The sequence below is a fragment of the Rana temporaria genome, chromosome 10 (assembly GCF_905171775.1).
Source record: "Rana temporaria chromosome 10, aRanTem1.1, whole genome shotgun sequence".
NCBI classification, from domain to species: Eukaryota; Metazoa; Chordata; class Amphibia; order Anura; family Ranidae; genus Rana; species Rana temporaria.
The window spans coordinates 149,713,767-149,726,187 of NC_053498.1; the positions used below are offsets into that span (position 1 = coordinate 149,713,767).

General features: G+C 44.3%; 1 protein-coding gene across 4 annotated transcripts in view; it reads right to left on the bottom strand.

Moving 5' to 3' along the window:
* Positions 1-12,421, bottom strand: part of KCNAB2 (potassium voltage-gated channel subfamily A regulatory beta subunit 2) — a 232,236-nt gene that overhangs the window by 94,014 nt on the left and 125,801 nt on the right. The window contains exon 1 of one of the 4 annotated variants that reach the window (XM_040326544.1): positions 8,921-9,377. The exons of the other annotated variants lie outside the window; for them this stretch is intronic. Coding sequence (XP_040182478.1) covers positions 8,921-9,258 — 338 coding nt within the window. The 5' untranslated portion in view covers positions 9,259-9,377. Of the gene's footprint in view, positions 1-8,920; positions 9,378-12,421 lie in introns of those variants that run through there. 4 annotated transcript variants of the gene reach the window in all.

Sequence of the window (12,421 nt, forward strand, 5' to 3'; positions counted from 1 at the left end):
ATGCCCCTCCCACAGCTCTGCTCTCCTTGTGCAGGGGGACTGGTCTGGTCTCCGCCCCCTCCTGTTGGCTTTAGTGGGTGGGGCCTGCTGTGTTCCACCCACAGCTCTGATTTTCTTGTACAGGAGTACTGGTCTTGTCTCCGCCTCCCCCTGTAGTTTTCCATAAGGCAGTCCATAGTGGGTGGAGGCTGCTGCTGGGCCCCTCCCACAGATCAGCTCTCTCTCCCTGTGCAGGGGGACTGGTCTCGTCTCCGCCCCTTTATGTAGTTTTACATATTGGGTGGAGCCTGCTGGGTCCCTCCCACAGTTCTGCTCACTGCCAAGTCCATGTACAGCACAGCGATGAGGTCACCACCACTTTTACCAGGTGATAGCTGGGTTTGCAAAAGGTATTTGGGGCTCACAAAGGGGATTATATCCTATGTGGCTACAGAGAAGCAGATTTATAAGGGTAACTCCACAATTGTTGGAAAAAAATCATAAAAAAAAGTATAATATAAAATTATATATCTCAATCATTGCTACACAAGCCGCTGTAACTTTCTGTAAGGCCCCTTGCACACTGGGGCGTTTTTCATGCGGTACAGCGCTAAAAATAGCGCTGCTATACCGCATGAAAAATCCTGCCCTGCAGTGTTCAATGTGAAAGCCCGAAGGCATCTTTACCGCGGTATAGGAGCGGTGTGTTCACCGCTCCTATACCGCGCCTTCCCATTGAAATCAATGGGAAAGCGCGGTAATACCGCGGTATTAACCCTTTTTCGGCCGCTAGCGGGGGTTAAAACCTCACTGCTAGCGCCCGAATATCGCGGTAAATACGACGGTATAGCCGCGCTACAAATAGCGCGGCTATACCGTCACCGCGGCTGCACGCCTCAGTGTGAAACCAGCCTAAAACACATCAGGCCACCTGGAGGCGCTCTGTACAGATGATATACAGCAGGGATATGCAATTAGCGGACCTCCAGCTGTTGTAAAACTACAAGTCCCATCATGCCTCTGGGAGTCATGCTTGTGGCTGTCAGAGTCTTGCTATGCCTCATGGAACTTGTAGTTCTGCAACAGCTGGAGGTCCGCTAATTGCATATCCCTGATATACAGGATTCCTTTGGTGCAAAAACTGATACAGCAGCTCCCTCTAGTGTCAGAACGAGACATTGCTGGCTGTGAGTACTACCTGAATCATCCCACCTACAGTGTGCCATCAATACTGGCTGAACACTGCCATCTAGTGGACTCCAATCTCTGCATCCTATTATAGGGAGAACACTGCCATCTAGAGGACTCCAATCTCTGCATCTTATTATAGGGAGAACACTGCCATCTAGTGGACTCCAATATATACAACCTATTATATGGTGAACGCTACCATCTAGAGGACTCCAATATATGCACCTTATTATATGGTGAACACTGCCATCTAGTGGTCTTTAAAGTAAAACATAATATAATGCCAACGTCACTATTCTACACCCCTGGTGCTTTTACTGCCATGGTCACCAACAAGGGGAATGGGGGGGACGGGGACGGGGGACGGGGTGTTTAACCCCTTTACTGCCATGACCACCACCCTATGCGGGGGGGGGGGGGGGGTCTGTTCTACGGAGGTTTACTTTTGTTGCCATTACCACCAATGCAGAGGGAGAAGGGGAAATAACTTTTTCTGTTATGACCTCCAATGTGAGAGATAAATTTGCGGTCTCTGACCATCAACGCTGGAAGGGGGTAGTTAAGTTTCACTGCCACTTTGTGTGTGTGTGGGGGGGGGGGGGTAATAGTACAGTCACCAGCGCTGCTGGCTATTATTGCAGAAAACTTTTGTCTTTTTTTACACTGTAACTTAAAAGCTTTCAATATTTTTTTTTTTTTTTTTTTTTTACTGTTAATTTTTTTTCAAAATAAATAAATAAAATAAAAAATCACTACAAGTAAAGTATCTGCTTCCTAGGGAATATAAAGAACCATTGCGCAGTGTAAATAAGCTGTGTAAATCTCTGGGCTGGATGGACAGAGACACACAACCTGTGATTGCTATGTTCAGCCATCAGCCTGGAGTTCAATGTTAATAAAACAAACTACCAAAAGACGACAGTTTTAGTACATAGGCCATTCTGGTTGAAACCGGACTACCCAGGCCTTACTGACACGCCACGCCTGGGTTGGGTTTCCGGACGGGAGCGCTGAGGTGACTGAGCAGAAGGTGACGCAGAATTGTAAATTAGACAAATGCATTTTAATACGTTTGGCGGCAGTTCTGAGCCGTGAAACTCAATAAAGAACTGACCACAACTTTCCAAGACTAAAGCAGAACTCTGGGAAAAGGGAGGACAAAAACAGCCTTGCCGTGCCCCTCCCACACACAACAAGGGTTAAATACTCCTTTATTTCAAGGGTGCCAATAAAAAGCATTTACTTACTTTATCCCCCAGCAGATGGCGCTCTCCTCTACTTTCCATTGCTCTGACTTGTGGGCAGGGCCCATGACCTCCGTTACAATGTAGGAATGATGGTCCTGCATTGTCCGTGATGACATCACAGCTGTGACCCCCGGGCCGGAGCACCAAAGAGATTTCAGGAGACCGGTGACATTGAAGGAGGAGCCTGCGGGAGTGAGGGATGGGCAAGCAAAAGCCCTTCAAAGTGCAATTCTGGGGAAAAAAATGTAATTTAACCCTTGCAAAAGGAGGAGCTATGATGTGTGAGGAGGAAGGAGCTGGGCCATGAGACACTCCCAGAAGAGGAGGGGCTGTGATGTGTAAGGAGCTGAGCCATGAGACACTCCCAGAAGAGGAGTGGCTATGATGTGTAAGGAGGAAGGAGCTGGGCCATGAGACACTCCCAGAAGAGGAGGGGCGAAGATGTGTGAGGAGGAAGGAGCTGGGCCATGAGACACTCTCAGAAGAGGAGGGGCTGTGATGTGTAAGGAGGAAGGAGCTGGGCCATAAGACACTCCCAGAAGAGGAGGGGCCATGATGTGTAAGGAGGAAGGAGCTGGGCCATAAGACACTCCCAGAAGAGGAGGGGCTATGATGTGTAAGGAGGAAGGAGCTCTGCCATGAGACACTCCCAGAAGAGGAGGGGCTATGATGTGTAAGGAGGAAGGAGCTCTGCCATGTGACACTCCCAGAAGAGGAGGGGCTATGATGTGTAAGGAGGAAGGAGCTCTGCCATGAGACACTCCCAGAAGAGGAGGGGCTATGATGTGTAAGGAGGAAGGAGCTCTGCCATGAGACACTCCCAGAAGAGGAGTGGCTGTGATGTGTAAGAAGGAAGGAGCTGGGCTATGAGACACTCCCAGAAGAGGAGGGGCGAAGATGTGTGAGGAGGAAGGAGCTGGGCCATGAGACACTCCCAGAAGAGGAGGGGCTATGATGTGTAAGGAGGAAGGAGCTGGGCCATGAGACACTCCCAGAAGAGGAGGGGCGAAGATGTGTGAGGAGGAAGGAGCTGGGCCATGAGACACTCCCAGAAGAGGAGGGGCTGTGATGTGTAAGGAGGAAGGAGCTGGGCCAGCAAAGGCAGTAATTAGACACTCCCAAAAGAGGAGTGGCTATGATGGGTTTTTTTTTAGGTTATGCCCTGAGCTGGTCTATAAAAGCAGCAATAATAAAAAAAATAGGCTGCCCTAGATGAGCTTTCCTTTAGAAAATGCTAGTTCCCTGGCTGTTATACTGATCCAAGCACTGCAATACTTTGAGTCATTGATCCGGGAAAAAATATAAAGACCAGAAATCCAGAAATAAATCAGCTATAGCGGCCTCCATAGATCTGTCAGTGTCGGATTCCTGTAAATAACGAAAGAAGACCGAGCGGCCCAGACATGCCGACACCTGGACACCAACAGCTGTGCTCGGTGTTACCTGACCATGACCTTTCCTGTAGAGGCGTCACCTATACACAACTATACATTCCATTCATACATTATTGATGGAAGAAAAGGTTCTTTAAATAACTCATCTGTGTTCCAAGAAGTCCCTATCAGTTACACCGACCATAAATCATTCCTCAGGTCTGGAAGGAGATGCAGTGTTGATCTCAAGTCTGGTCCTTACTATGGCCCGAGACCTAAGGAAGACCTCCTTCCACACTCTATGGGCGTTAGCTAAGCTCTCAGGTTTCGGTGGAGTTGAAGTTTTCATCCCGAGACTGGTCCCTAGTATGACCTGGGACCTAAGGGAGACCTCCTTCTCCTTTCATATCCTACATGTCTATGGGCGATAGTCCGACTCTCTGATTTGGGTGTAGTTGGAGTGTGGATCCCAAGACTGGTCCCTAGTATGACCTGGGACCTAAGGGAGACCTCCTTCTCCTTTCATATCCTACATGTCTATGGGCGATAGTCCGACTCTCTGATTTGAGTGGAGTTGAAGTGTGGATCCCAAGTCTGGTCCTTACTATGGCCTGAGACCTAAAGGAGACCTCCTTCCATCTCATACATATACAGGTTTTTGTGGAGTTGAAATTATGATTTAGAATCTGGCCCTAATACTGTATGGACCTAAGGGGGGCCTCATTCCATACCCTATATGTCTATGGGTGTTAGTCCAGCTCTCAGGTTTTGGTAGAGTTGAAGTTATGATTCAGAATCTGGTCCTTAATACTGTCTGGACCTAAGGGGGGTGATTTTACCATATCCTACAAGTCCATGGGTGATTGCCAAGTACTCAGATTTGGGTGGAGTTGGAGTGTTGATCTCAAGACTGGTCCTTACTACAGCTTGGGACCTAAGGGAGACCTCCTTCCATACCCCTATATGCCTATGGGTATTAAATCAGCTCTCAGGTCTTGGTGGAATTGAGGTGTTGATCTAAAATCTGGTCCTTACTATGGCTGAGACCCCTTTCCATGAATATCTTACATGTTTATAGGTGTTAGTCCAGCTCTCAGGTCTTGAAGAAGTTGAAGTTTTGATCCTGAGTCTGGTCCCTACTATGGCCTGGAACCTAAGGGAGACCTCCTTTCATATCACACATGGCTCAGCTTCACCAAGGACTAATGCATGCACTGCTATGGACAATCTCCCAGAGGGCAGATATTCTGTTCCTTGCTGTGGATGCTCCATAAGCAAAATTGAAGTGCTAAAAAGAGGACAACTGATACTGAAAAAGCCAAGCGGTGAGGGCAGACAGATCTCAGCAAGGAGGTTCTTACAGAGGTGAAGACCTAGGGAGCGGGTATCAACCTGTCCCACTTCACTCAACATGGAGACCTCAGATGGTCTGGTCATGAAAAGGGAAAAAATGGGATATATGCTGGAATTTTTTTTTTATACTAGTAATGTCGGTGATCTGATAGAGGGACTGCAATATTTCAGCGGACACAAAGTGACACTTTGCGGGAATCAGTGCTTAACATATGCACTGTCACTGTATTAATGACAATGGCTGGGATGGGGCTAAACATCTAGAGTGATTAAGGGGCTTAAATGTGTGCCTAGTCAGCGTTTGTGTTTATTATGTATGCTGCTTTTATCAGGGGAAGAGATGGATTTTAGTTCCTGCTTTGCAGAGACATCAAATTCATTCCCCCACCACATCACAATGGAACTCTTCCCTTGTTGACATAAGCAGAGCTCTATTCTGAGTCTATGGCCAACGATCGGCGGGTACCGGCGGACATCAAGTACCCGTCACAGCAGAAGAAGCCTGCCAGTGTAGAATTAAAACTGCTATAGGGCGGTCAGCAAGTGGTTCATAGTTAAAAATACACTCACATAGTTAGCGGATACACAAGCATGTGTGCGTGGCTCATTCCTACGCGTTTCGTCATATGTGACGTCATCAGGGGCACGCAAACCCATGCCAATCCACGCTATTATATAGGGCAAGTGACCAAGGGGGGTCGCTGTTAGTGGTTAATGGACCACCAAGGTAAAAGGAAAGAGACTACTCATCCAAAAGGCACAAAGCAAACCCACAACTGACTAATCACAGCATAGAGACCCTTTTATAATAAAAAGCGTCGTCATCACGTGGTAGAAAAAAAAGACCAAAAAACTTTCCAACAAGATATTTTATAGAAATTAGAAATAATAGTAAATATTCAATTTCTACTCAATCAATTATTGATAATAAACCTTAACTAAAAAAAACTATTTTCCTTGGCCCAGCAGTTTATACGCTGAGTTACATCAAAGTTGAAACAGTAAAACATGATTAAACTTAAATTAATATACAATTATAAAAATAGAATATCACATATAGAATATAATAGATATTTTAAACAAATATTAAACTGAAAAAAAAAAAAAAAAAAACGGATTAAACTTAAAATACATCACAAAAGCAGCAAATTTGATGTAAATACCCCAACAATAATAAAATTCCATAAAAGTCCCTGATGAATACCAACTTCAATATGGTAACAACAGTAAAAAAAGGTATCAGTAACAGTATCAACTATTATTAATGAATCAGTTTACATCCCACTCTATATTTTAGACCTAGAGGGGAAAACGTTTTCAGTTGGTATATCCAGCTGGTCTCTGCTCTGCTTCTTTTCGCATTACTGCCCTTCAAGTTGGGGGTATATTTTTTTCTAGGGCAATAAAAGTAGTACCAGTGGGTTTCTTATTATGTCACAAAGCATAGTGTTTTGACACTCTATGTCCTGGGAAGCTTTTCCTTACGTTGGCAATGTGTTCTTCACCTCACTCTTATCAGGGGGTCAAAATCATTCTGGACTGCAAACTTTGACTCATTCAATGAGTTTCTTTCTTTTTGGACTTTATATATTTTATTACTATTTATATACAAGTCACACATTTATTTTGTTGGCAGGTTACTATGCAGGAATGCAACAGTTTTAGTAAATCTGCCGAATACTGACAGAGACAGTAACATACACCGACACACTCACTGACCCTCTAGAGCAGTGGTTCTCAACCTGGGGTTCGGGACCCCCTTGGGTGTCGAATGATGATTTGCCAGGGGTCACCAAATCCTGGCCTGTTTCTGAAGCCCACACCACTCTCCCAGCCTTTTCTCGCTGTTCCTAGAGCCCGCGGCCGCCCACTCAGCCTCTTTGCCGCCTCCCATTCAGTTCACGGCATGGCTGGGGGGGGGGGGGCAGAGACTAGAAGTTAGCTGACTGGTGAGGAAAGTGAAGTGGGAGGGGCTGAATGAGACCCTATCTCCTGATTTCAGCATAGGTGTCACTGCTGCGAGACACCAGTGTAGTACCGGTTCCACGCTACGAAAATAATTTTACTGTTAGGGGTCCCCACAATTTGTGAAATGTTATCAAGGGTCACGACACTAGAAAGGTTGAGAACCACTGATCTAGAGCCCCTGTTAGGTTTTCATTGATGTCTGAGCTCCCATTAGTAAGATTCACCCTCTTTTATTCGTCCTGTTATCACTTTGAAAGGAAATTTCAAATTTTGGGTTGTCACCCAGACAGGAATAGGAGGAGAAATCTTCCAATGAGGACACTAGTTTCCCTTTACTTCCTGTCCCAAAACCACAACAGGAAGTGAGAGGGAATTCTTGGTTGTCACTAGAACTAGTGTCCCCATTGGAAGCTTCCCCCCCCCCTCTTCCTGTTCTGGTGAAAACCCAAAATGTTGAACTTTCTTTGACTTTTGGTGATAAACAGTCACCAGTACAAGTAGAGAGGGTCAATCTCCCCAACAGGGGAGGTTGGCTGGATGTTCTTTCTTATTCTAAATCTCCCCAACAGGGGCCACAGAGCAATAAAAACAGAGCAATAAAAAACTGATAAGGGTTCTAATCCCTCTCCACACAAAAAAAGTGCTAATGCATGCAAGGTGGTCAGGGGTGGACTGACAACTCATGGGGCCCCCGGGCAATAGAAGATTATGGGGCCCCCGGGCTTACAGATGGCCACCACGCCAGGAGGCAGTGCAGAGGCGGGGCAGCTAAAATCTCAGGATTTTCACATCAAAAGCATGTCGGTTTTGGACATATCAGGGACAGATGTAAAAAAAACACAGATTTTTACATACTGTCCCTGGTTTTATTGAGCCTGGCAACCCTGATGGGGCCCCCTAGTAGCATGGGGCCCTCGGGCAGTGCCCGAGAGTCCCAATGGTCAGTCCGCCCCTGAAGGTGGTGCAGTATTTTTTGAGCAATTTTTCCCACGCACATCACCGAAGCACATGTTGGGGAACAACACTTTTTTGCTTTCTCTTGCACTGGGACTGAATTGTCCCTGGCGTGGCCGGGGCCCCCTTAAAGGCAAAGAGCCTTTAGTAAATACACCCCAATATGTCAGGGCCCAATACATCCTCCACATGCACGCTATTGGGGGAAGGTGGTGCACACAGAATCTGGTGCAGCTGTGCATAGCAACCAATCAGCTTCTAGATTTTAGACTTCATTCACACTAGTGCGGCTTGTCATGCGACTTTGGACACAGAGTCTCAGCCCATTGATTTCATTGGCACCCGATCTACGAAAACCTAAAGTTGCAGTGACTTTGAAAAGGTTCCTGCACTACTTCGCCACTGGAGTGCCCCAGAGTGTAAAGTCACACTAGTGTGGATCAGGGGCGGACTGACAACTCATGGGGCCCCCGGGCAATAGAAGATTATGGGGCCCCTGGACTTACAGATGGCCACCACGCCAGGAGGCAGTGCAGAGGCGGGGCAGCTAAAATCTCTGAATTTCCACATCAAAAGCATGTCGGTTTCGGACATATCAGGGACAGATGTAAAAAAAACACAGATTTTTACATACCGTCCCTGGTTTTACTGAGCCTGGCAACCCTGATGGGGCCCCCTAGTGGCATGGGGCCCTCAAAGTAAGCAGCTAATTGGTTACTATGCACAGCTGCACCAGTTTTGTAAATATCCCCCTATATGTCAAAATATCTTGTATACCATTCAAGCCAAAATACATGTTGGGTGGCATGCCGGATAATTTGTAGTCTGGACAGAAAGACATGAACGTTGGCTTACCTATATCTCATGCCCGTCTTGCGGGCGGTGCAGTTGTCCAAGGACAGCCCGTGCATCTTCAGGAACTCCTCCATGTTCTTGGCGTGTGCCGCCACCCTGACATCGCGGAGGCGCTGCAGCTCCACCACATCCACCTGATGGACCTGGTTAATGCCCCAGTCCGAGTGGTACCTACTGAGCACGCTTTTCAAGCTCCCGCTGTATGACATAGACAGCATCTTGCTGTCCGGCCTGGGAATCTGTGGATTTTCAGGATGGACAGATTTAGACGGCACACGGGTCCGCTTGACGGACGAGACTCGGTAGTCATTACAGGTGGCTCTCTGAGTCACAAACATAATTTCCTGAGCTTGTGGATCAAAGAACGAAACTCGAAGGAGGACAATAACGAAAAAAACAAAAGATGAAAAGAAAACTTTCAAAAGCAAAACCGTCCCAAGACAGCTGGAGAGCCGACTAATTAATGGACCTTTCTATCCTCTCTTTGTCCGAGACGCCAAAGAGACATGTACACATGCATGTCATTGGTCACCGGATCCCCAATGGGTAAATGGATCTAGTCTCAAGAACTTAGGTAGAATAATGCAAGGTGAACTTGATAGGTCCCAACAAAGATAACGTAGTAAACTACAGTCACTTAAGAAGCAAAATAAAAAAAAAAGAAAAGAAGGGGAGCTCTTCATGCATAACATAGGCCTGGTAGGCAATGCATCGTGCTAGTTAGACTTTCAGGACATGCAGATTAAATAATATCCGACACGGCAGATGGGGTTACATTCCTGAAATACAAATATGTTCTACAAGAGTTTTATTTTATTTTATATAATCTTCAAAATGTCTTACAGATATAATCAGGGCCGTCTTTAATGTTGATTGGACCCTGGGCAAAAAATTTCTTGCAATTTTGCTCTCCACCTGCTCTAAGACATACAATAAATAGCAGCTAGACTTAAAATCAGTTTACTGTATCAGATCAGGCAGTGATTGCAAGTGGATGCCAGAGGTTACAGCATATCATTACTACTTACTGACTGGTTGCTAGAGGTTACAGCACACATTACGGCTCACTGATTAGTTGCTAGAGGTTACAAGCACATGATTTCTGCTTATTGATTGGTTGCTAGAGGTTACAGCACATCATCTCTTCACTGCAAAGGGGCATGATATACATATGAATGCCGCCTTTATTTACATATGAATCCTGCCAGCCTCAGCTATTTACATATGAATGTTCCCGTTATTTACATATGAATGTTCCCGGTATTGACATATGAATGTTCCCATTATTTACATATGAATGTTTCCGTTATATACATATGAATGTTCCCGTTATTTACATATGAATGTTCCCGTTATATACATATGAATGTTCCCATTATTTACATATGAATGTTCCCGCTATTTACATATGAATGTTCCCGGTATTGACATATGAATGTTCCCATTATTTACATATGAATGTTCCCGGTATATACATATGAATGTTCCCGGTATATACATATGAATGTTCCCGGTATATACATATGAATGTTCCCGGTATATACATATGAATGTTCCCGGTATATACATATGAATGTTCACATTATATACATATGAATGTTCCCGTTATATACATATGAATGTTCCCGTTATTTACATATGAATGCTCCCGTTATTTACATATGAATGTTCCCGTTATTTACATATGAATGTTCCCGGTATATACATATGAATGTTCCCGTTATATACATATGAATGTTCCCGTTATTTACATATGAATGCTCCCGTTATTTACATATGAATGTTCCCGGTATATACATATGAATGTTCCCGGTATATACATTATGAATGTTCCCGTTATTGACATATGAATGTTCCCGTTATATACATATGAATGTTCCCGTTATTGACATATGAATGTTCCCGTTATTGACATATGAATGTTCCCGTTATTGACATATGAATGTTCCCGTTATATACATATGAATGTTCCCGTTATTGACATATGAATGTTCCCGTTATTGACATATGAATGTTCCCGTTATTGACATATGAATGTTCCCGTTATTGACATATGAATGTTCCCGTTATTGACATATGAATGTTCCCGTTATTGACATATGAATGTTCCCGTTATTGACATATGAATGTTCCCGTTATTGACATATGAATGTTCCCGTTATTGACATATGAATGTTCCCGTTATATACATATGAATGTTCCCGTTATTGACATATGAATGTTCCCGTTATTGACATATGAATGTTCCCGTTATTGACATATGAATGTTCCCGTTATTGACATATGAATGTTCCCGTTATTGACATATGAATGTTCCCGTTATTGACATATGAATATTCCCGTTATTTACATATGAATGTTCCCGCTACTTACATATGAATGCCGCCGGCCTCCGCTATTTACATATGAATGTTTCCGTTATTTGCTCTGCCTTAAAGATGGCCCTGGATATAATAGTTCGGTGATACCATTAAATAAATCCTCCAGTATTTCTAAAGGCATCTATTCAGTCAAAGGGGGAGCTTTATCAATTCTCTGTTCTTCACGGTCTTCCCATATTTTCATTTGGCAGATGTACTTTGTTACTTGTTATGGTTCTATCCTCGGGTCCTCCAAATGGTTTTCTGCAGGACCCTGAACACAACCAGGGATTGTGTTACCCTTTACAGAAGCAGCCTGGCACTGAATGCCCTTGCTACTTTGTCTAGGTTTGTAGCCCCAAAAGCGTAGATGTACACCCCAACTAAATAACATTTAGTGTGCTAAAGTACAAATCCATATTTGTTTGCTAGAAAATTGCTTAGAACCTCCAAACTTTTTTTAGCAGAGATTCTAGAGAATAAAATGGCGATTGTTTCAATATTTTATGTCACACGGTATTTGTGCAGCAGTGTTTTAAACACACTATCATGAATAAAAAAAAAAGAAAAAGTAAAGTTAACCCAATTTTTTTGGATAATGTGAAAGATGATGTTATGCCGAGTAAATAGATACCTAACTTGTCACGCTTTATAATTGCACGCATTAGTGGAACGGCGACAAACTACGGTACCTAAAAATCTCCATAGGCGATGCTTTAATTTTTTTATTTTTTTTACGGTTACCAGGTTAAACTTACAGAGGAGGTCGAGTGCTAGAATTATACCTTGAAGACTAGACCTTTATGGAGTTGTCACAAATGTCTATCTACAATATGTAATGAGGGGGCCAGACTACGTCATGGGCATAAAATCTTACAACCAAGGTTCATAGTTACATTAGTGTAAGCAAGGTATGGTCCACGGAAGTGAGTTCAAAGGAAACCTATGGAGACCGGATCTTTAGGGAGTTGTCATTGGTGTTGGTCTACTTTTTGAGAAGAAAGGAAGTGGTGGGCTATGCCATGGACACAAAACCCTACAACCAAAGTTTGTAGTTACAGTAGGGTAAGCAAAAAAGGGTCTATGAAGACCAGACCTTTTCAGAGTGGTCACTGATGTCTTTCTATGTCATGAGGGGAAA